The 22,335-nt window shown below is 36.0% G+C and overlaps 1 protein-coding gene across 2 annotated transcripts; it reads right to left on the bottom strand.

Moving 5' to 3' along the window:
- Positions 1-758: 758 nt before the first annotated feature.
- Positions 759-22,115, bottom strand: LOC136037052 (uncharacterized). 2 transcript variants are annotated; one of them, XM_065719482.1, is made up of 4 exons: positions 21,938-22,115; positions 18,691-18,874; positions 11,295-11,453; positions 759-5,896 (listed from the first exon to the last, which is right to left on the bottom strand). In XM_065719482.1, the coding sequence occupies exons 2-4, from the start codon at positions 18,737-18,739 to the stop codon at positions 3,912-3,914; spliced, it is 2,193 nt and encodes a 730-aa protein (XP_065575554.1). In that variant the 5' UTR covers positions 18,740-18,874; positions 21,938-22,115; the 3' UTR covers positions 759-3,911. The 2 variants fall into 2 exon arrangements, with proteins under 2 accessions (XP_065575554.1, XP_065575555.1); XM_065719483.1 differs by lacking the exon at positions 21,938-22,115 and having other exon boundaries at positions 11,295-11,433; positions 18,691-18,871.
- Between the last annotated feature and the right edge of the window lie 220 nt (positions 22,116-22,335).

Below are 22,335 nucleotides of genomic sequence, written 5' to 3'. Positions count from 1 at the left end.
GGATGATTCGCCTCTAAAAGACAAGGCTTCCCTAATTTTTTGCTGTTTGTTCCGAAATTATCTTAAGCTTTTTTATCATTTGATTTGCTTGATTTTAATCGTTTTAACAACCGCATCACAAGAAATGCCCTAAGTTTCCATGATTACGAATTTCTGTTTTTTCAACGCCAAAACAACCAAAGAGGAAACAGTTCTAAATCAATGTGGATTCTAGTGTCATTATATGGAAAATTTTCTAGGAAACGTATTCTGTTCGAGAAAAAAATATATGACTTCAAGAAGCCGTTCTTTTGTAGCACTAAAATCAGCAAAACTTACACCCAACATCGTTGTTCAATATTCTTCCTCTTTCCAAAAAAAAATTCCAACATATATATATATATATATATATATATATATATATATATATATATATATATATATATATATATATATATATATATATATATATATATATATATACGACTTACTGCTTTTCTATGACAGAGGAGTTAAGGACAAAAAAAAAACGAAAAATAACTTTTAATAACAACAGTGAAATTAGGACATCAAATAACTAATGATTATTTTGAATTCACATCCAATATTATTTTTCAAAAAGAAAAACCAACAATTAAAGAAAACAGCACTCAATATAAAAAGAAAAAAGCTAGTAGAAGAATAAACTATGAAAAAACGTTATTTAACTTCTATGACAGTTATAAAAAAAAGACAAAAGATGTTTTAATACGACAGTGTAATTTGGATTTCGAGTAGATCGATCATTTTGAATTCATGTCCCTAATTATTTTTCAACAAAAACGTCTGATGCAAAAAAAAGGACTAGTAGAGACGTAAAATAGAAAGAAACACTCACATTTTAAACAACTTGAATTGCTAAAACTATAAAAAAAAACATGGCGTTGGAGGTAAAAAAATTTTAAATTTAAATTCGGAGTTATTTTAACGGGAGAAAACCCATGACACCAGATTTTATAAGAAAAAAAAAAGAAAAAACAAATAGAAAACTAAACATGGAACCAAACACCCTTTAAACAAACAATTTCAAATTAACAAACCAAAAGCTAAGCTCCAAATTTGAAAATATTTTAGGAAATAGTGTGAAATTCCTACATAGGTGAAACTGAACTTTCATTAAAATGTTACTTCTAACGTGACTAGATTCGTTCAGTGGCACACAATCCAAACGTAATGTCTCACAGCATTTTTAATGGCTTTTATAAGGTCTTTTTTAATTCAATGAACAAACCTATAACCACACATATGACCAGTAAATTTTTTTAGTGAATTTTGTTTTTAGACCCACCGAGGATTTCAGAAAACTAGCAGATATCCCCACGGTACAGCCTTGCTACTAACGATAAATTACAAAGTTCAGAAATCTTTCTAACATGGTACATAATACATTGTGTCAATTACAGTACAAACAGATTGTCTTCCAAGTGAATGTTTAATAAAAATGAGAAACATACTCATGAACAACCATCAAATCACATAGTAGTAGGCAAAACAATGAGTTGTTTACCAAGTCAAAATATAGACCTTTAAATAAATATAACTTAAAAAATCGAACCGAATTTGTCCTGGAGCAACGTTGCAGATGAACATTGACTTCTTACATTTCAATGAAAAGATCAATCCATAAATAATATTTTATAATTATGATTAATTTTAGGATTAACACCTATTTAAGATATTATTGCAAATCGTATTTTCAAAGCTCTATTAAAGAGCGTGTGGAAGAAACTGAAAGAATATTCCTATTTATTTATCTGGGGGAAACATTTCTTCAATTTAATGAACTTCCTGAATTATAGTCTTGTTGAATTCGATTCGGGTATTTTCAACCCATTTCCAGTCTCCCGCGTCAATCTATCATGTTAATGAGATTTACCTAGCATGTGTTTTAGAAATTAATCTCTATCTCAATATTAGTTTCAGATATAGCTTAGACCTTATAAAGTAATGTCTTCCCTGTCCATGATTATTTTCACAAAGCAAAGAATTTAAATACCATTTTTTCGAAATTATATTGAATGTTCAGTAAGCTAGAAAAAAAGTTTTTTTTTTCAGGAAAATATAAATATTTTGTAGAATTCGGACGAAATTTTTTCCCTCAAGACATTTTCTGTTTCATGACCAACTTAAAATAAAAATTTTCGATGTTATTATCGTAGCTCCTGAACTACGACAGATTGTGGTCAGAAAAGTATTATTTGAGAAACATGCAAGAGGGGCGTAGCCACAATTCTGAGTCAGGAGGGGTTCAATTTCGTACCTAATTTTCTTATCAACATTGCACGACACTATAATTCTTGTTTCTACTGACCTTTTCACATTTTCGCAGGGTTTCTGTGCCGTAGGAGCGAGCATATTAAGCAACATAGCTAATCTGTGAGACATGTTTAGCTGGAATCTGGAAAATAGCGCTAGCTTATGTAGACTTCTGCTTCATAGTCGTTCTATTTGATTTTGGTGGTATTATTTAATGTTATGCCTAATCTCCCACTGTCACAGCCAGAAGAGCCTTTGTGGGGGTCTAAAGTTTTGTTATTTTTTCTGTGCTTCTTTTGAACAAATTAATTGATAGATTGATTTACTTATATAGACACTACTTGTTGACCACATTATTATTTTAATTTTAAAATCCTGAAAATATAGATAGGACTATGAATTCTTTGAACAACTCTGGTACGACTACTTTTTTTTACCACGAACTAAGAAAAAGCTATTTAAGTAATATCTCTTATGCTATAAATTGCGTAGCTCAATATAAAATCCATTAGAATTATTTTTCAGATAAAAGGGCTCAAGGGTTTCGGACTATCACAAAGTTCATTGTCCTATTTTGCAACTCTGAGGGATAGCGAAAGCTTTGGATTAGCGCATATGCAACAATAGACTACTTGCGTTTATCAAAATTCAAATTAATATTGAATATTAAAATTCTTTGACAGATCCTCGGATTTAAAAGCTCTAAAAGAATATCGTAGATTAATCATAGAGTAGTTGGAACTTTCTACATTTTGAACTTTCATAAACATACACAATTAACATTAACCCATTCTTAAAGCTAAGTAATGTGCCGGAGAGTTTTCCGATGGATTTATTTTTTTATGCAATTCAAAGGTGCTATTTCAGTTCAAATAACTAGACAGTGAGTAATCTGATTCCTGTGTCAGCATGGGGGTGGGGTAAACAAACGGTTTTGAGAAAGATTACAATCCCTCTTCCTCCAACTGCACATTTATGATAAATAAAATGCACACTTTACACTATTTACAAGCTTTATAGCCCTCCTGGCTGAGTGGTTGGCGCGCTGGCGTGGGAATTATGTGTCCAAGGGGCACGAGTTCAATCCCGGTTGTGACCAGTTATTTAGATTGGGACAGGGGTCAGTGGCGTGACTCAGTAAGCTCAGCCAGAGTCGACCCAGCTCTAAATGGGCACATGGAGAAATCTGGGGAAGGTAAGCAGGAAGGGTGGGTAAAAGCACAGGATGGTTGGCCCCCAACCCCCCATTGCACTTCCTGGCTGAAGGGTCATGAAACGGAGTTCAGCACCGCCGGCTTGGACCTTAAGGGTCTAGTGCCGTCTTACTTTACTTACTTTGCAAGCTTTATGGAAATCATTTCAGTCTTATACATAGCAATAGTTCAACGTTTTATTGCCATGTCGAGTTTTCTGGGGGATGTATTCAGTTATCTGAAGTTTTGGATTTAGGTCAAAACAATCAGATCTACGAGGTTTGAATTAAATTCACTGTATTAAATTCTCATGGAGGAACGGGTCGATTGTCGATATTAGGGGCACCTATTTTTCTCCGACTGCAAATACATTCTAATCAATTAGCATAAATAAGAAAATAATCACTCACTTTTACATAGTTTACAATTATGATTGAAAACAGTTTAGTGTTCTACATAAAAAAATTCGTCATTTTCATTATCTTCACTTAGATGGGAACAGTTGTCGTTAGTTGATCCCTTTATCATAGGGTCAGGAAGAGAACTGTAAAAAGACTGATGGATTGGAGGTATGAAAAGTGAGAGCAAAAGTAAGTCTCCCTTCTTAATTTCATCCATGGGCCTACGTGAGGGATACAGTAAATCTTGTTCAATATCTGCTAATGAAATAAGGGATTCACCTTTTTCAGTTTCTTTCTTAATATTGATTTCACGAAAACAAGCAAGGTCACATAGAGTTTCCTTGAATTTTATTATCAAAGGAGAGTCTTTTTCAAATCTTATCCATCGCATTTCTAGCCAGTTGAAAAAGTGACCATTTATGTCTTTCTGTCTGTTAGTAATGCATTTTTCCAGTACTTTTGTGCTCAGGAATTCATTTCTTGGCATCTTAGCTACTTTAAAGCGAGGATATTTCTTTTTTGCATCTTGTATTATATGAAACCAATCATCTGGAACAAAGATAGATTGATTTCTCTTTCCTTCCTTCTCTATAATTCTAAAGTCGATATCGTTTGGCAGTAAGCAGTGACCAGGCATTAAAAATTTCAGATCAATTTTTTCAACCTCCATAGTGGGATCCTGAAGTAGTTTGAGGAGAGTAAGACTGGTTTTTATATTTCTATTTTGCGCTTTGCAAGCCTCTGAATATAAAACAATGTGTTTATATGATCGAACCTTTTCAACCAAATGTTTACGGATGCAAGAAGCTAGATCAACAGATCCCCTTCCGCCCTCTGTCTCATCCCAGACATACATATAACTAGTTTTGTCATTGAAACAATGAATTCCAAAGTTGTTAAGGTAAAGATTTCTCTTATAATAGGCTATAGAAGTGGTTAATTTTGGAAAGGGAAGTGGCTTTTGTAGGTCAAATGTACAAACATACATGTCTTTAGATACTCTCTCACTATCCTTTTTCATTTCATAGCGTTCATGATCTACAATTCTTAAATGAATTTCTTTTTGGATTTCAAGCTCTATCAAATTCTGGGCCTCTTTTTCAAATTTGTGGTTCAAGGACACCGTCTCACAGAAGCAACAGGTATACTTACAAGGTACCTTAAAACTTAAGTCAAATTTTGCAGAGAAAACATAATAATAATATTTTTCTTTAACTGGTTTTTTATTTTCATTGGCGCATTTTTCTACGTACAACTCGTACATTTTTTTAATACTCAGTTCTGGGTTGAGAAACTTTGTATCTATATTGTCTTTGCATACAGAGGGGCACCGATAACACGGGAAGGACTTGATATGAGCAACTACATCAGAATCATCTATTTTATTCGGTACAACTTTCTCTCTCATATCTCTAGCCTCGAGAGATGCATCTTTGCTGACACACCTATATAACCTTCCCTTACTGATTTGAAGAATCTGTGAGAAAAATTGCTTACAGACCTTTACAGTATTATTACCGTCTGGGATAAAGTAGTGATAGGCTTTGAATTTCATTGGGCCAGTCCAGTCTCTTGGACGGTGTCTTTGAACACTGGACGATCGCACCAGTCCTCGCAAAAAAACATCTTGTTTCGAGGAATCCCCCAAACTCCAAAAAGAGTTAAAGAAGTCTTTCAGTACTTCCTTCGAAGAGAAGTTTTGAGGACACTTTCGGGGGCATTTGCAATCAAAATCGTCCTTGAAAGATTTCTCTGGTACTATTCTCTTTTTTCTTGTTGTATATTCCTTACCACTGTGCCTCAGCATCCTTTGTTTATTTCGAGACCATTCTTGTTCATTTTTAGGTCTCTTTCTTCGTCTTCGCACAGTTGCACTGTCAGCTTGAGTTTCGGTTACAGCTGAGAAGGTAATACGTGGATCATAACTGGGTGACAGACTACGATCAAGGAATTCTTGCTTACAAGATGTACTGGGCTGGGAAGAGTTGGCCAAGAGGAGGATTTCATATCCAGAAGTCTGTTCATCGTCTAGACAGAAAAAAAAATCACTGAAAGTAAGTGGAAACGGAAAGTAATTAAAACTTAAAACGAACAGAAATTATTCCGTATATTAAAGGGGCTGTTCCCTCCTCAAAGCCCCAATCTTTACGCTGAAGTTTTTTATTGTTTTAAAAAGTAGAATTGTGAGATAGAGTTAAACTTTAGCACAAAGAGCGGAGTGTTTAGGAGGGGACAACCCTTTCATATACGGAATAATTTCTGTTCGTTTAAAGTTCTAATATTGCTCCTTATCTTTTAGTTAAAAAAAAAACTTTTTTTTATTTGATTTCGGAACGTTTTTGAATTAATGCAGGTTTCGATTTTGGCTTACCGTACATTAATAATTAAAACAAAATTTGCATATTGATTGTACTTTTTTTTTGGCTAAATCGCTTTCTCAGTTTTGATTAGACGATTCGCCCCCTCGTCAATACCTCACTCTTTACACTAAAGTTCGAATTTTGTTCCAGTTCTTTAGGAATGACCCCTGAATCACAAAAGCCGTTTAATTAGAATAAATAGCCCTTTTGAAATTACTACAAATACTTTAGCGTAAAGAGTGAGGTGTTGAGGAGGGGAAAAACCCCTTCAAATACGTTATAATTTCTGTTCACTTTAAGTTTTAATGTTGCTCCTTACTCTCAGTTGAAAAAACTATTTTCTTAAAATTTAATTTCTGAACGTTTTTGAATTAATGCAGGTTTTGATTTTGGCTCACTGTACATAAGTATTTAAACGAAATTCGCATATTAATTTTACTTTTTTTGCCTAATGGCTTTCTCAAAGTTTTGATTAGACGATTTTGAGAAAAGGGGTGGGGTGGAGCCTAGTTGCCCACCAATTTTTTCGGTGATTTAAAACGGCCACTAGAACTTCTAATTTTATTTACGAACGTTTTTTATTAACAATAAATATACGTAACTTACAGATTAACTTACGTAATGAACTTGTATATTCGTATATTTTTATTACAAATATGAGGGGGTTCGCCCCCTCGTCAATACCTCGCTCTTTGCCATAAAGTTCGAAATTTGTTCAAATTCTTTAGGAGTGATCCCTGAATTACAAAGGCCGTTTAATCAGAATGAATAGCTGTTTTGAAATTACTAAAAATATTTTAGCGTTAAGAGTGAGGTATTGAGGAGGAGATCAACCCCCTCATATACGTAATAATTTCTGTTCGTTTTAAGCTTTAACAATTCTCCTCACTTTCAGTTGAAAAAACTTGTTTTTTTTTAATTTAATTTCTCACTGTTTTTTTAAATAAGGCTGGGAAATCCAACCCCCTTTCATGGAAATTTTCCTCCCCAATGGAAAGATCCTCTCATGTAACAGCCTCCCCCCACCCCTACCACCAGAAGAAAACTAAAAACGTCAGTATACTTCCGAATAACCAATACCATATGTAAATTAAATAAAAAAACTAGTTTTTTTAACTGAAAGTAAGGAGCGACATTAAAAATTAAAACGAACAGAAATTACTCCTTATATGAAATGGGTCCCCTCCGCAATCCCTCGCTCTTTACGCTAAAGTTTTAAAAAGTAGAATTGTGGCAAAGAGTCAAACTTTAGCGTAAAGAGTGAGGGATTGCGGAGGGGACAACCCATTTCATATAAGGAGTAATTTCTGTTCGTTTTAATTTTTAATGTCGCTCCTTACTTTCAGTTAAAAAAATAGTTTTTTTTTATTTAATTTTTGAACGTTTTTGAATTAATGCATGTTTAATTTTGGCTCTCCGCGCATAAATTATTAAAATGAAATTTGCACATTAATTCTTTTTTGGGCTAAATGGCTTTCTCTTAGTTTTGATCAGACGATTTGAGGATAAGGTGTGGGGAAGGAGGCCTAGTTGCCCTCCAATTTTTCGGTTACTAAAAAGGCAACTAGAACTTTTAATTTCTAGAGAACGTTTTTATTAGTAAAAAATATACGTAACTTAATAATTAACTTACATAACACACTTTTATACTTATATTTTTATTATGTATATGAGGGGGTTTGTCCCCTCGTTAATACCTCGCTCTTTACACTAAATCTTAAGTTTTGTCCCAGTTCTTTAAGAATGACCCCTGAAACAGAAAGGCCGTAGAATAAATAGTTGAAATTACTAAAAATACTTTAGCATAAAGATCGAGGTATTTATCTCCTCCTAAATACCTCGCTCTTTATACTAAAGTATTTTTTGAACCCCTCATATGCGTAATAATCTCTGTTCGTTTTAGGTTTTAATGCTACTCCTTACTTTTAATTGAAAAAACTTTTTCATGTTTATTTTTTTATTGTTTTCTTTATAGTAATACTAGAAAATCCCGTGCCCTTTTCATTAAATTTCTGTTCCCCATGACATATTCCTCCAAGGAAAGATCCTCCCACAGAGCCCCACAAAAACTTAACCCCACCCTCAAACCAAATAAAATCCCCCTGAAAACGTCTGTACACTTCCCAAATAACCACTACTGTATGCAAACACTGGTCAAAGTTTGTAACTTGCAGCCCCTCCCCAGGGACTGTGGGGGAATAAGTCATTCCCAAAGACATAGTTATTATGGTTTTCGACTATGCGGAACAAAATGGCTATCTCAAAATTTTGATCCGTTGACTTTGGGAAAAAATGAGCGCGGGAGGGGGCCTAGGTGCCCTCGAATTTTTTCTGTCACTTAAAAAGGGCACTAGAACTTTTCATTTCCATTAGAATGAGCCCTCTTGCGACATTCTAGGACAACTTGGTCGATACAATAACCCCTGGAAAAAAAAAATCACACACCCGTGATCTGTCTTTTGGCAAAAAATACGAAATTCCACATTTTTGTAGATAGGAGCTTGAAATTTTCGCTTTAAGGTTCTCTGATATGCTGAATGCAATGGTGTGATTTTCGTTAAGATTATATGACTTTTAGAGGGTGTTTCCCGCTATTTTCCAAAAAAAGGCAAATTTTCTCAGGCTCTTAACTTTTGATGACAAATACTAAATTTGATGAAACTTATATATTTAAGATCAGCATAAAAATCTGATTCTTTTGATGTATCTTTTAGCATCAAAATTCCGTTTTTTTTTTAGTTTCGTTTACTATTGAGCCGGGTCGCTCCTTACTACTACAGTTCGTTACCACTAACTGTTTGACAATGGGTAAAGTTCATAGCTTGCAGCATTTCCCAAGAAGACTATGGGGGATTAAGTCGCCCTCAAAGACATAGTTATTAGATTTTTAGACTATGCTGAGCAAAATGGCTATCTCAAAATTTTGACCCGGTGACTTTGGGGAAAAAATGAGCGTGGAAGGGGTTCTAGTTGCCCTCCAATTTTGTTAGTCACTTAAAAAGGCCATTAGCACTTTTAATTTACGTTAAAATGAGCCCTCTCGCGAGATTTTAGGACCACTGGGTCGATACGATCACCCTTGAAAAAAACATTAACAAACAAATAAACACGCATTCATGATCTTTCTTCTGGCAAAAATACAAAATTCCACATTTTTGCAGATAGGAACTTAAACCTCAACAATAGGGTTCTCTGATACGCTGAATTTGATAGTGTGATTCTCATTAACATTATATGACTTTAAGGAGATGTTTCTCCCTTTTTTCGAAAATAAGGCAAATTTTCTCAGGCTTTTAACTTTTGATGGGTAAAACTAAACTTGATGATAATTATATATTTAAAATCAACATAAAAATCTGATTCCTTTGATGTATATATTGATATCAAAATTCCGTTTTAGAGTTTCGGTTACTATTGAGCCGGGTCACTCCTTACCGTAGTCAATCACCATGAACTGTTCGATAGCTCTTCGTTATTCCCTTACGCAAGTTCAACAGGTTTTCCCATTCTGGAGGGGGGTAGGTTCAAAAAAGAAAATAGGATCATGGGTGCAGCAGTAGCTGCAACCGTGTAAAGAAAGCACTATGGCACATAGTAGCCAACAGCTTAAAAATGCTTAAAAATTGCTTGGCGATAAACACCCACATTTGTAGCTAGTTTAGGGATAGTAAATGTTATTTCGATTAGTCTTAATAATAGAATATTATTATGGAAACAAATTTAAATTAATTTTGAAAAAGAGCCTGAAACCCCTCGAAAACGGTGTCAGATCGAAAGGTACACAATTGAAATCGCAATTATCGAGAACCTGATAAAAAAAAACTTGAAACCATTTCGTAACCTTGAACAACAAGGAAAGTCACTGTTTTGCACCAATAGCACAGATATTTCCTCTTTTTTCTTATTTTTCTTCACCGCTAGCGAGGCAGTGAAACATCATGGAGAGATGTTTAAGGGTTCATTTGGAAAGAAATTATTATATCTACATGCTTTTGTAAATATGAAAACATAATATTGAAAATATAATGCAATTTTTTATGGGAACTGAATGAAATACAGAAGCAATCACAAAAGCTATGCCTTAGAAGGGGAAGGGGTGGTTAAAGGTGTTTGTGACCAGTAAGATTTAAACTAGGCATATAAACGTTCGCTTAATCTTTTAACTTGAAGAAAAACCGTAGAGAGAAGCAACAATAAAAGCCAATGTTTTAAGCAACAAGTTAAAGTCGTGGGAAAAAGAAACAAAAGATATGAAAAAGAATCTCGGAAACCAAATGTATTGAATCAGCTTTTTGAGAATTAGTTGCGAATATATTTTGCTATTCTTGTACTATATATTCTTTGTATCTATATATTCTGTATCTATATATTCTTTGTACTATAGCTCTTCTTCAAGAAGATTCCCTTAAAACATCACTGGGGACATGAACATAGTCATGTGTAAAATAGGTTTACACATGCTCTTTATCCTACTGCTTTTATGCCGCAACTCACTTTTCTATACGAATCATGACTTGGGAGAGAGCATAAGATGTTATACGTCACCACAAATGTTATGTTTGCAATTATCTGATCATGATGATTATACTATAGCTCTTCTTTGAGAACATACCCCTTAAACATCACTAGGAACATGAACATAGCCATGTTCCAGGTTTACACATACTTTCTATCCTAGCATAGCCATGTGTAAACCAGGTGCTTTTATATTTTTTTTTTGCTTCTTAAAATTTATTGAAACATTTCATTTATGAACTCTTGGCTCTACCATAAAAATTATCCATCAAACTGACAACAGATATTCCACTAAGTATCATTCTAAATGCACGTTGAGGAGCGCCTTATCCCCCTCCCCCCATATATGCAGCTTGTGATATCTTTGAGTCCTCCAACTCTTTACCCCATGCTCGCAAACATTTTCACATTTCATTAGACTACACGAAAATTGAAATTCCAAATATTTACATAAAGCATGCTAATATTTTGCAGAAGTAAAGACAAGGAATAATTTCAACATAATGGGAAAATAATTAAAAACAACTTTAGCATATATGATTTCTGTATACCTTCATAATTGGCAAAAGTTGAATCCAAATCAAAAGAATCAGGCTCGACAGAAATGCTGTGAGAATTATCTACAGGTATGTCTTGATCCATCTGCAATATACCAGAATTTGGAGTTTCTGAACATTCCTCACAGTTAGTCTGCAAAACATTTTCAACATCTAAAAATAAAGACATCTAAAAAAAATATAATATATATTAATTCTACATGTACACCAGAACAATCAAAACAGTGGCATGGACTTAGTAAAGAGCAAAGTGACTTCCTTAGTTTAATTTCACTTCTTTTCAATAAAAGCCAAGTACTACTTTTTTATTTAACACACTAGAGGCTTCAATCACAAAAAACTAGGCTTCGGACGCAAGAGAAAGGGCCTATTATAAAGATTAATAAGCAATAAAGAGAGTAAAAGGACAGAGGAGTATAAGAAATAAACGAGAATAATAAACGAAATAAATAAAATAGAATTTTAGAAAATAAATGAAAAAAAACAACGCATCTGAGGAGAGCAACATTAATTGAGAATTACAACATTTGAGACAACAATATAATAAGCGACTTAATTTTACTAATGCTATGGCGATAGCACTTGGGTTCATTATTTACTATATTTATTATTATTTAGTATTTATTATTTACTGTATTAAGATTTGGTTCATTTACTGTATTTTTTTATATTGTAATTATGTTTTAATCAATAATATGACATATGTAATCATATGTCAACAATAACAAATCCATGTGGCTGAATAAATTTGAACCCTGGATATATATGTATTAAACTGTGAGATAAAACTGTTTTTCTTTGTTTTTTGCATTTTCCCTGGTCTTGTGTTACCCTAGGTGTTGATTTAAGGGACCTACCTCAGTGCTGTGATTGATATATTTAGACTTTTGGGCAATTCATTTTATTTTCAATTCTCCAGGGAATTGCGCATCTTCCCGTTCTTCATTATTTACCTATACAGTGTTGCCGCACTAAATTTGCGAAGTATTTATTTTTTTGATAAAGCCACAGATTACGTAAGCTGAATCGTTTATTTTCTGCATTTGGGGAAACCTGTGCAGAAGAGAGCGATAACAAACACGAAGAGCCGTATTGGTACCGGCGGGATATCCATCCTTAAACTGCTGGGGATAGGCGATTTGAGTATCCGCGCTTCCCACAGGTCCCCCAAGTTCTGAAAACTCCGTGATAAATTGATGGTGATGCAAAACGGCCACACTCTGAACTTTAGTGAAGTGAATTAATCAAAATTACTAGAGACTAAGAACATTTATCAGTGTTTGAAAGTGGCAGAATTGACAAACAAAAAGTGTTTAATCTGAACAATCATAACCCAGTATTTACCTGTTGATGTAAAGCTGCTACCCGTGCCCACAAACTTGACACTCTCATCTGCGCATGCGCACTGGATCTTGCGCACCCACGTTTGCTTTTGATTTTGAATTAGGCGCGAGCCGCGATTTTGGACTTGAGAAAATCTCTATTGTTCACCGAATTCGAAAATCCTCCGGAAGATGGCAGAACAGTACCGCGTAGCGAAACGTAAGATGAACTCGCCACGGAAAAGCGGAGAGGACATTTGTGCCTCCTGTAAGGTAGCACTAACGCCGGAATCCACCGCCTTGAACTGTGACCATTGTTCGAAGTGGTTGTGTACTCAGTGTATCGAGATGCCAATGACTAAATACAAGCTTATCAACACCCTTAGCGAGGGAAACGAGTTCCACTGGCTCTGTCCTCTATGTGAACTTGACCCACGCCAAAAGCGAGGCATAAGCAAGGAGGACGTTGCCAGCATTGTCAGTACCATAGTTGCAAATTCAACCAAGTAACTCAAGGAAGATATCAAAAGCGACATGGACGATATGCTGTCTGGTCTTACAAAACGAGTTGGGGACATTGAAAGTGAAATGGATAAACTCTGCACAACGGATGACATGCGGACTGAAGTAAAAAAGCAGTTAGACAACGGCCTGCAAGCTATCTCAAAGACACTAGCCAGTGAAATAGATAAGAAGGTAGCCGAGGCGCTACAAACTGACAGAGAAAGACAAAAGCGTAAAAACAATCTTATCGCATTCGGGGTCCCAATCAACCCTTCTCTGTCAGTTGAAGCGCAAAACACAGCCGACAAAGCCTTCATCGAGGAATTCCTACAGAAAGAATACGGCATGCTTGTTACTGTCACAAATGTAAGGAGGCTGAATAAGCAACCTTCTTCAGCGTCTGCTCAAGATCCGTCCAACACCACGGTACCAACTGTCTTCACGGTTAACAACCCTTCGTTGCCCAGGAAAATCGTGAACACGTCTTACGAAAGAAGAAATAACAAAGACGCTGTACAGTTCCGCCACGACAAAGTTAAAGCTGACAGGGACAGCAGAAAACTACTATTGGCAGAACTGCGTGATCGTGTCTCCAACGGTGAACTCGATCTGGTTATCAGGGGCAACAAAATCGTCCAAAAAAACCCGGAAGCAATGGTGGTGTGATTCCAATTTTCACCCCACCATCAGTGTATAGTGTAAATAGTTCTGCTTTTTCTGGTAAAAATAAAAATGTTGATGTAACCCTTAGTGGCACTATTAGTGATAAATCGTCAGACTCGTTTGTAACTGCGGAGGCTTCCCAGGAAGAAGAAGAAGACTTGAGCTTTGTTTCTGTTGAGGAAGAAAGTGACTCTGGTGAAAATAACAACAGACAAACCATACTGGACAGAAGCCAACCAGAACCAGCAACCGTAAGTTCTGACTTTAGTGTATGTGTTACTAATGTTGACCAGTTGCCCAACAAAATTGATGAACTAAAAACCCTAATTGACTCAAAAAAGTTCGATGTGATCTTACTGACTGAAGTCTGCCCTAAAAACAGTAGTAACAAACTTCACGATTCCCATGTGAAAATCCCGGGTTACCAAGTTCTCTCAAATCTGTCGTCCCAAGGTTGCAAAAGAGGAACACTAGCCCTCGCTAAAGCAGGATACAATACAAAGATAATTGATGTTCCTCTCCTTTGCCCCTTTGTTGAGGCAGTTTGCTTTGATCTATGTGTGCCAGGGAGCCATGAGTCAGAGACAGTCAGAATCGGATGCATCTACAGAAGTCCCTCAGCCCCATCCCAAGTTGTAACCGAACAAGCAATAGCAGAAATAATATGCACACTAAATTCGAACCTCAAAGGACATCTGCTTATTGCCGGCGATTTCAACCTTCCATCTATAAACTGGATAAACGGTTTTGGATGTGGTGCCACTCCAACCGAACAAGACAAGCAACAGCCTTTCCTAAATTGCCTCAGTGAATTGTCCCTACACCAGATAGTTGACCAACCAACTAGATACAGATTGTTTCAGCGCCCAACAACACTTGACCTGGTTATCTTGAATGACAAAAGCTTAGTTCAAAGTATTGATTACTCACCACCCCTTGGTAAAAGCGATCACCTAACTATAGAGCTCATGCTGAAAGTGAAGGTACTTAAGAACAAGCTAGTCAAAAAAGTGTTTGTCGACTACATTGCTATTCGAAATGAATTATCCACTACAGACTGGCCGAATGTACTAAGTGGCACAGTTGACGAACAATGGACCAAATTCAAGGGTGTTTTGCTGAAAGCTCAGGATGCCCACACAAGGACCAGTTTCAAACCAAAACCTAGATCCCTCCCCTACATGACAAAAGACATCAAAAGAGAAATAAACAGGAAAAAGAGGTCATGGAAAAAGTTCAGGCAGTCAGGAGACCTGCAGCAACACACAAAATTCACCAAGGCACGAAACAAGCTGAGAAACCTCACCAGAAAACTCTACGAAAATCTGGAGTCCAATCTTGCCAAAGAAAGTAAGACAAATCCTAAAAAATTCTGGAATTATGTCTCTAGCAAGAACCACTCCCGTCGAACTATCTCCAGACTGGTGAAACCCTGTGGCACTACCGTAACCAACATAACTGATGTAGCAAACGAACTAAATAGGCACTTTGCTTCAGTTTTCACTTATGAACCGGAAGGCCCCCTGCCAAACTGCCCGGGCTATGAAGCCCCCACAATGATGGAGCAAGTCAGCATCGACCCCTCCAACATCCTCAAACGGCTTCAAAATCTTGACACAAATAAATCGGCTGGACCAGATCACTTACACCCAAGACTGCTGAAGGAACTGGCAACCATCATCGCAGGACCACTGTCTGACCTATTCCAAAAGTCTATTAATGCCAAATCTGTCCCATCTGATTGGAAAACTGCTTTTGTGACCCCAATATTCAAAAAAGGCAGCAGACTTAAAGCAGAAAACTACACACCTATAAGTCTCACATCAGTAGTCGCAAAAATCCTTGAAAGAGTGGTCAATGATGCAATACTGGAACATCTGAAAGTCAACAATATCCTATCCCCTAATCAGCATGGGTTTCAACCAGGAAAGTCAGTTGAAACAAACTTACTGGAAACATATGACATCATTACAGATTTGCTTGACAAAGGATTGCCAATGGACCTAGTTTTACTAGACTTTGCTAAGGCCTTTGATAAAGTCCCACACAAAAGGCTAAGAGAAAAGCTTACTGCTGCCCAGTTACACCCCAACCTGGTTGATTGGCTTATGGACTTCCTGTCAGGACGAACCCAGAGAGTCAGGCTATTTGGTGCTGGAGGTGAAAAGGTCTTTTCCGAGCCCTGTGATGTCATCAGTGGAGTACCGCAGGGAACTGTTCTTGGTCCTACACTGTTCAACATCTACATCAACGATATATTCAGCAAGGTGGAAAACAACTTGTCTCTCTATGCTGACGACTCAAAGCTATTTGGAGCAGTGAATGTAAAATCCCTGCAAACAGATGTCCAGAAAATCCAGCTGTGGGCAGACAAATGGCTCTTATCGTTCAATATAAGCAAGTGCAGCACGCTACACTTTGGATCCTCAAACCCATGCGCCCAATACCATATGCATGAACATGCCTCCAACTCCGATTCACCCATCAAGACCAGCACAGAGGAACGCAACCTTGGGGTCATCGTTGACAGCCTTCTCAAGTTCCATGCCAACACCATCAAGAGCGTGTCCCAGGCCAACACAAACTTAGGTCTGATCAAAAGAACAGTTACCAGCAGATCCCCACTAGTTTTCCTGAAACTTTACAAGGCACTAGTCAGACCCGTTTTGGATTTTGGCATGTGCGCTGCCTTCCCAACATACAAAGGAGATGTCAGGCTAATTGAGGGAGTCCAGAGGAGAGCAACAAAGGCCATCACAAACCTTGGAGACAAACCTTATCAAGATCGTTTACGGGCTCTCAACCTCCCTACCCTCGTGTACAGGCGCAACCGTAGCAACATGATGATGACCCGCAAATTGATGAACTCATCATATGCCAAGATCCTGCCCATCCACCCAGGCCCCCCACAGTGCACCAGAGGACACTCAAAGAAGCTGTTCAAGCAGTCAGTCAGAACCAGGGCCAGAAAAAGTTTCTTCACCAACAGAGTCGTCAACCCCTGGAATGAACTGTGCGAAGCAACAGTCTCAGCCCCCACCCCCAAAGCATTCAAGAAGGCACTGGACAAAGAGTGGGCCACGAAAGACTGGAAGTATGAGTGGGACATTCCGTCCTGCTCATACCTGCTATGAGACATCACCAATTCAACTCAGGAGCATTCAACAGATCTGCAGATCTTAATTTGCTCCGAAGTGCAAATTAAGGTAATTAAGGTAAAGGTAAGGTTTTTTATATATACAATGTAGTATAGCTAACAGAAAGCAGCAAGTTTGTCAGTTTATGTTATAAGGGCTTTCTTGTTAATAAAGTATCATTCATTCATTGCCCTTTAAAAGATTCAATTGCTACCAGGATTTAGGGTCTCCCTTCCTCTCCTGTAAAAGTAAGATACAATCAAGATTCCAAAAGTTATAAAAAGGACAGTTACTCTTACTGCCCACTGTATTAGGTTTGATTTAGACTTGACAAGTAGTTTGAGCAGATACTGCACTGACAAGAATTTAGAGACCCAGTGCATCTTCTTTTATTGAGAGTGGTTCAACTACACTGTCTTTCCTTAAGCTATTTGCTAAATTTTCGTGTCCAAAAGCAAACATACTCTGCCTTTATACATCTTTTATCTGTCCACAGCTTGAGCATGCTTGCCTAGTGTGGCATTTCAGGCTTACCTTGGATCAGTCTGATAGACTAGAAATTATCCAGAAGAGAGCCCTGAGAATCATTTAATGTTGGGGCTAAGTGCCTTACATTTTCCTTCTCAAGGAATTCCACCTCCCTACCCTGGCAGCAAAACATATTACTTTTTATACCAATTTTGGAAATAATCTGCATTGTAACCCATGCTTTCAATGTATACTCCCAGCCCATTATTGCCCTCCAAAGCCCTGTTTACCTCAATCAAAAGCACAAAAAATCCCACTTTTAAATCTTATTAATGCAAGAACTGAGTGCTACAGAAAGAGCTTTATACCAGCGTTTGTAGAAATCATAAATAAATGAAATTTGTAATGCATCATGTTAATGTGTCATTTATAATGTTGATGTATTAAATTTGATGTTTCATTTTTATCTGACATTCTATTGACATTATTCTATTCCTATATTCATTTTACTTATGTTATTTACTTTTTACTTATGTACTTATGTGTCTGTACTTATTTTTATTCATTGTACTCATTTTTATTTGATAAGCCAGTTGGGCTCATTGCTGTGGGATATGTTTATACATTGTACTTACGTTTTTATTTACAATATAGGCTAGCTGACAGAAAGCAACAAGTTTGGCAATTTTTTTATGTTCTGAGAGTTTGCTTGTTAATAAAGTACTACTAAGTATTATTCATTCATTCACTCATACTTACCACAAAACTTTTGTTAAGATATGGAAACCTCTTTTAGTTTTGAAAAATCAAAAGAGGTTGAACTGGAAATTAGGAATATCCTTGTATTTTTCATCCCTCAGAGGAATTCATCCTCCCTGTTTTCTGATCCCAATACTGAGAAAAGATTTAAAACTTGCATCCTCATAATTTTCAAACATATCACCCCTGTATCAGTGTACTCTTTAGTGATGTACTTACTTGCAACTGCAGCATGGCTAGACGTTATCTGCCTTTTCTGGTTTTCTGAAGTTCAAATGTTACGTGAGAATTATTTTAGTGGTGTAATATTATGTTAACAATAGGCAAAAGAATAAAGAAAATCAAAGGCAAAGATAAGATAGGTAAATAAAAAACTGAAGCTGCACAAGAATTTTCCTTTCCTGTTTCAAAACTCCTCCTTTGTAAAGAAGTTTTTCTTATCTCCCCATTTCTGGGCTACAAATCCCTCATCATGATAAAAAAAACAACAAAAAAACAGTGAATGCAGTCCTATTGTTTCAGAATACAATAACTTACCCTTCTTCATAAAAGGAAACTCAAAGAAGGTAATATGCTCATCCATCATTGGAATTCCAGATTAATTCAAAAATTACTTCTTCTAGCAAGCTTATGCCCCTTGCAACCTGAAGCCATTGAACATAATGTGGGGAACACAGTCGGGATACCTCCTTTTTGCACAGAAATCTACAACTTTAAGCATCTGGAAAATGTACAATTTAAATTAGGGTTTATTCTAGATTTTATGACTGATATCTTGTGAATGTAGTGCAATGCATAGGCAAAGTTTGTCAAAAGTCTTAGGGAGCAAAACCATTTTTTTTTTATTGGTAAAAATTGATGGTTTGAAGAAGTGTATTTTCTAGATTTCTTGATCTTTTCATGCTGAGACATTTTTCTTGCTTTCTAGATCTTGACTTTTTCTGTTATAGATCTTACAAGACTTCCCTTCTCTGTTTAGCTTATGGTACATTTTAAATTGTACTTTTTTTTTATATTAATGGCACCAGCAACAACAATAATAGTGAAACCCTTGACAAAACATTTGGCAATCCAGAAATTTATCTTTGAGAAGTTTAAACTTGGTCTTCTACTGTTAGTTCCTCATGTGCAGTAACTAAGTGCTAAAAGAACCTTCTTGATAAATACTTCTAGAAACTATCCTTTCTTGAAGCAAATCTTACAAATTATTCTGTAGTTACTACACAAGGATTACAAATAGCCTTCAAGAGCAAACAAGAATTCTCCAGAGACCATAGTTCTTCATAAGACAAGGAACTGTTAATGCTTTTGCAATTATTGTCAACAAAGACAGTTGCAAGCCTTTGGTAGAAAAATAGTCAATGGCATGGAGATTGTATCCTGCTCAAGGTATTTTGCTATAGGATCAGATCATACCCATGCTATGAAGTAGCTCTAAGATAGAGCTAAGAACAGTCTAAATGACCCCTCAATTTTTCTTAAATGTTTAGGTTAGAAATGGCATAGCCAGTAAAGACTCCCTCCTAAAAATAAAGAAAGAATAAGTCCTAGGATCACTTGCCAAATTGAATCAAGTGTCAGGACACAAAGTTCTTGCCTCCAGTTGAGTGAATTTGGGGGCAGGAGGCATCAGACCCCAAATCCAAAACATTCTTCTGATATTTTTCTTATAAAACTAATTTTTTGGCATTATCATTGAAAAAAAACTACCAAATTACCCCCTCCCTACATTTTGGGAATAAGCCCAGGAATCAATACCACTGGTTGCCTCCAAGACATTCTGGACACACAAAACTTATGAGCATAAGCCATACAATCTCTTATGCAAACAATTACCATTCCTTCTTTATATTCTCATTTAGTCATTTTTGAACATTCAATTGTTTTGTGAAAATTACATATATTTTGGCTTTGTGAAAAGAATTTGTTGATTCCCTTTACTGTAACTAGCAATACTCTATATACTATGTCTGTCTTTCCAGCTCACCATGGACAGGAGGGGGGTAGTCTTTAGGAGAATGAGAAAACCTTGAAAGTGGGCTCTTTAAGCTTCACCGTCTTGGTTCTTACAACCCATTTTTAAGAATTATTCCCCTCCCCTGTCCATGATGAGCTAGAAAGACTGACAGAGGAAACAGAAAATTGCTAGTGACAGCAAGGGAAATCAACAGACTCTCTCTGGAAAGCCAAAATATATGTAATTATAAACAAAACAGTCAGATGTTCAAAAATGACTAAATGAGAGGGCAAAAGAAAAGGAATGGTAGTTGTTTACATAAGAGATTTTAGGGCTTATATTTGTTAGTTTTGTGTGTCATGAATTCCTTGGAGGTAACCAGTGGTGTTCATTCACAGAACTATAGGGGGGTTTATTCTCTTAATCTAAAGAGGGGTAATTTCATTTTTTTTTCATTTTGACTTGTCTTTTCATTTTGATATTTTTACTTGGAGGTATAGAAGACTTTAGAAGATGGTTGTAGACAGTGATTTTTTTTTCACCAATAGCCAGTTTGGATATATATCAAGTTGCCCAAATGAACAAAAAATTGCAGCCCTCTTGCTTAAAATTAAAGATTCACTGAATAATGGTTATCATTACCATACATATTTTACAATAATAAAAAAATAGGTAAAATTCTAGTTAATTGACTTCTTGCTATCTCAGAAAGGGTTTAGGTTAGGAAAATGGAACTTTCAGGGATGAATCTACAGACTAAATATGTCCTGGGAAGGTATTTTGAAGCAACTACCTCTACTCCTTCTCCTTCTAGAGGGCCCTGAAATGTGCCTACATGATATGATATTATTTAATCCTTATTTTGCTGGACAATGCAATTTTTGGTAAGATGACAGGTCTATACCTATTGAAATTTTGACAAAACAATCTTGTTCCTGAATTTTCAGTTACTAGTTGCTTTTTCTCTGCCTTTAGTTCTGAAAATGCAATTCCTGTTAATTGAGTAGAAGTTTGAGCCATATCAATTTTTTTTTCAAAATCTAGGATATGTATTTGCATATCTTAAGAACTTTATAAAATGGAATTGAGCAAAGTTATGAAGTTGAAAACAATTTTGTTGTACTTTAATTAAGCAGAAGATTTGTTTTGCAAGGTTTCACTTTTATATTACATATAGGCTATTTTTAACAGTCATCAAATGTCAGGGCCCTCTAGAGGGAGAAGGAGTGGAGATAGTTGCTTCAAAATACCTTCCCAAGACATACTTTAGTCTGTAGATTCATCCCAGAAAGTTTAATTTTCCTAACCTAAACCCTTTCTGAGATAACAAGAAGTCAATTAACTAGAATTTTACTAAAAAATATTTTATGCTCTAAATCATTATATTTTGTTAGAAAAAATAAATAATTGAGGCAATTGTGGAAAAGGAATTGATGTAATAAAATCATACTTGACAATCATAAAATCAAAGTTAAAGTCTATCTGTCTCAGCCTCATTCTCTATCTGATATTAATATACCCAAGAGATCTACATAAGGACTAATACTATTTTTAATTTATACGTTTCAAATTCTACTCAAATAGGCTAACAGGAATTCTATTTTCAAAACCAGATATTAAGAAACTGGAAATTAAGATGTAATATTGTTGTCAAACTTCTAACCTGTAAAGTAGCCTAAGCAAATTTTGAAGATACAGAAATCAGAGCTGGGTTAACATGGTAGCTTGAAAATACCTTCCCAGAGTGTGATTTTGGCCCTGGTTTCATTTATTTTCCTAACCCAACCACTTTCCAAGATAGTAAAAGTAGATTATAAAGAATTTTACCTAATTTTGGTAATTGTTAACTTTCGTCACAGGCTGTCTGAAAAGCGTGTTACTGCATATAGAAAGTTTCTAATAGAATAGCCTGTCCAGCCTTTGAACTTTTATCACCACAAATTCTTCCCTTGACTACCCTAAGGGTGTGTTCCAGAGACTTAGGGTGTGTTCCAGGGACTTACTGTAGTAACCGAATGGTTACTATTTCCGTTCCTAGCGGGAAAATGGTTACTGCCCAACCCACTGGGAACGAGAATAGTTACTGCCGGCAGTAACCGCAGTAAGTGATTTTCTTACCGTGCTCAAAGGAATGGTTAGCGCAGTAAGTACATAATTCACCTTCTTCATCAAAAAATAAATATGGATAAGAATGAAGTAATGGAATATGAAGTTATTTGCTTGGA

Source organism: Artemia franciscana, chromosome 16 (genome assembly GCF_032884065.1).
Source record: "Artemia franciscana chromosome 16, ASM3288406v1, whole genome shotgun sequence".
Lineage (NCBI taxonomy): Eukaryota > Metazoa > Arthropoda > Branchiopoda > Anostraca > Artemiidae > Artemia > Artemia franciscana.
Note: the sequence above shows the minus strand (reverse complement) of the source record. Positions and strands in the feature narration are given on the sequence as shown.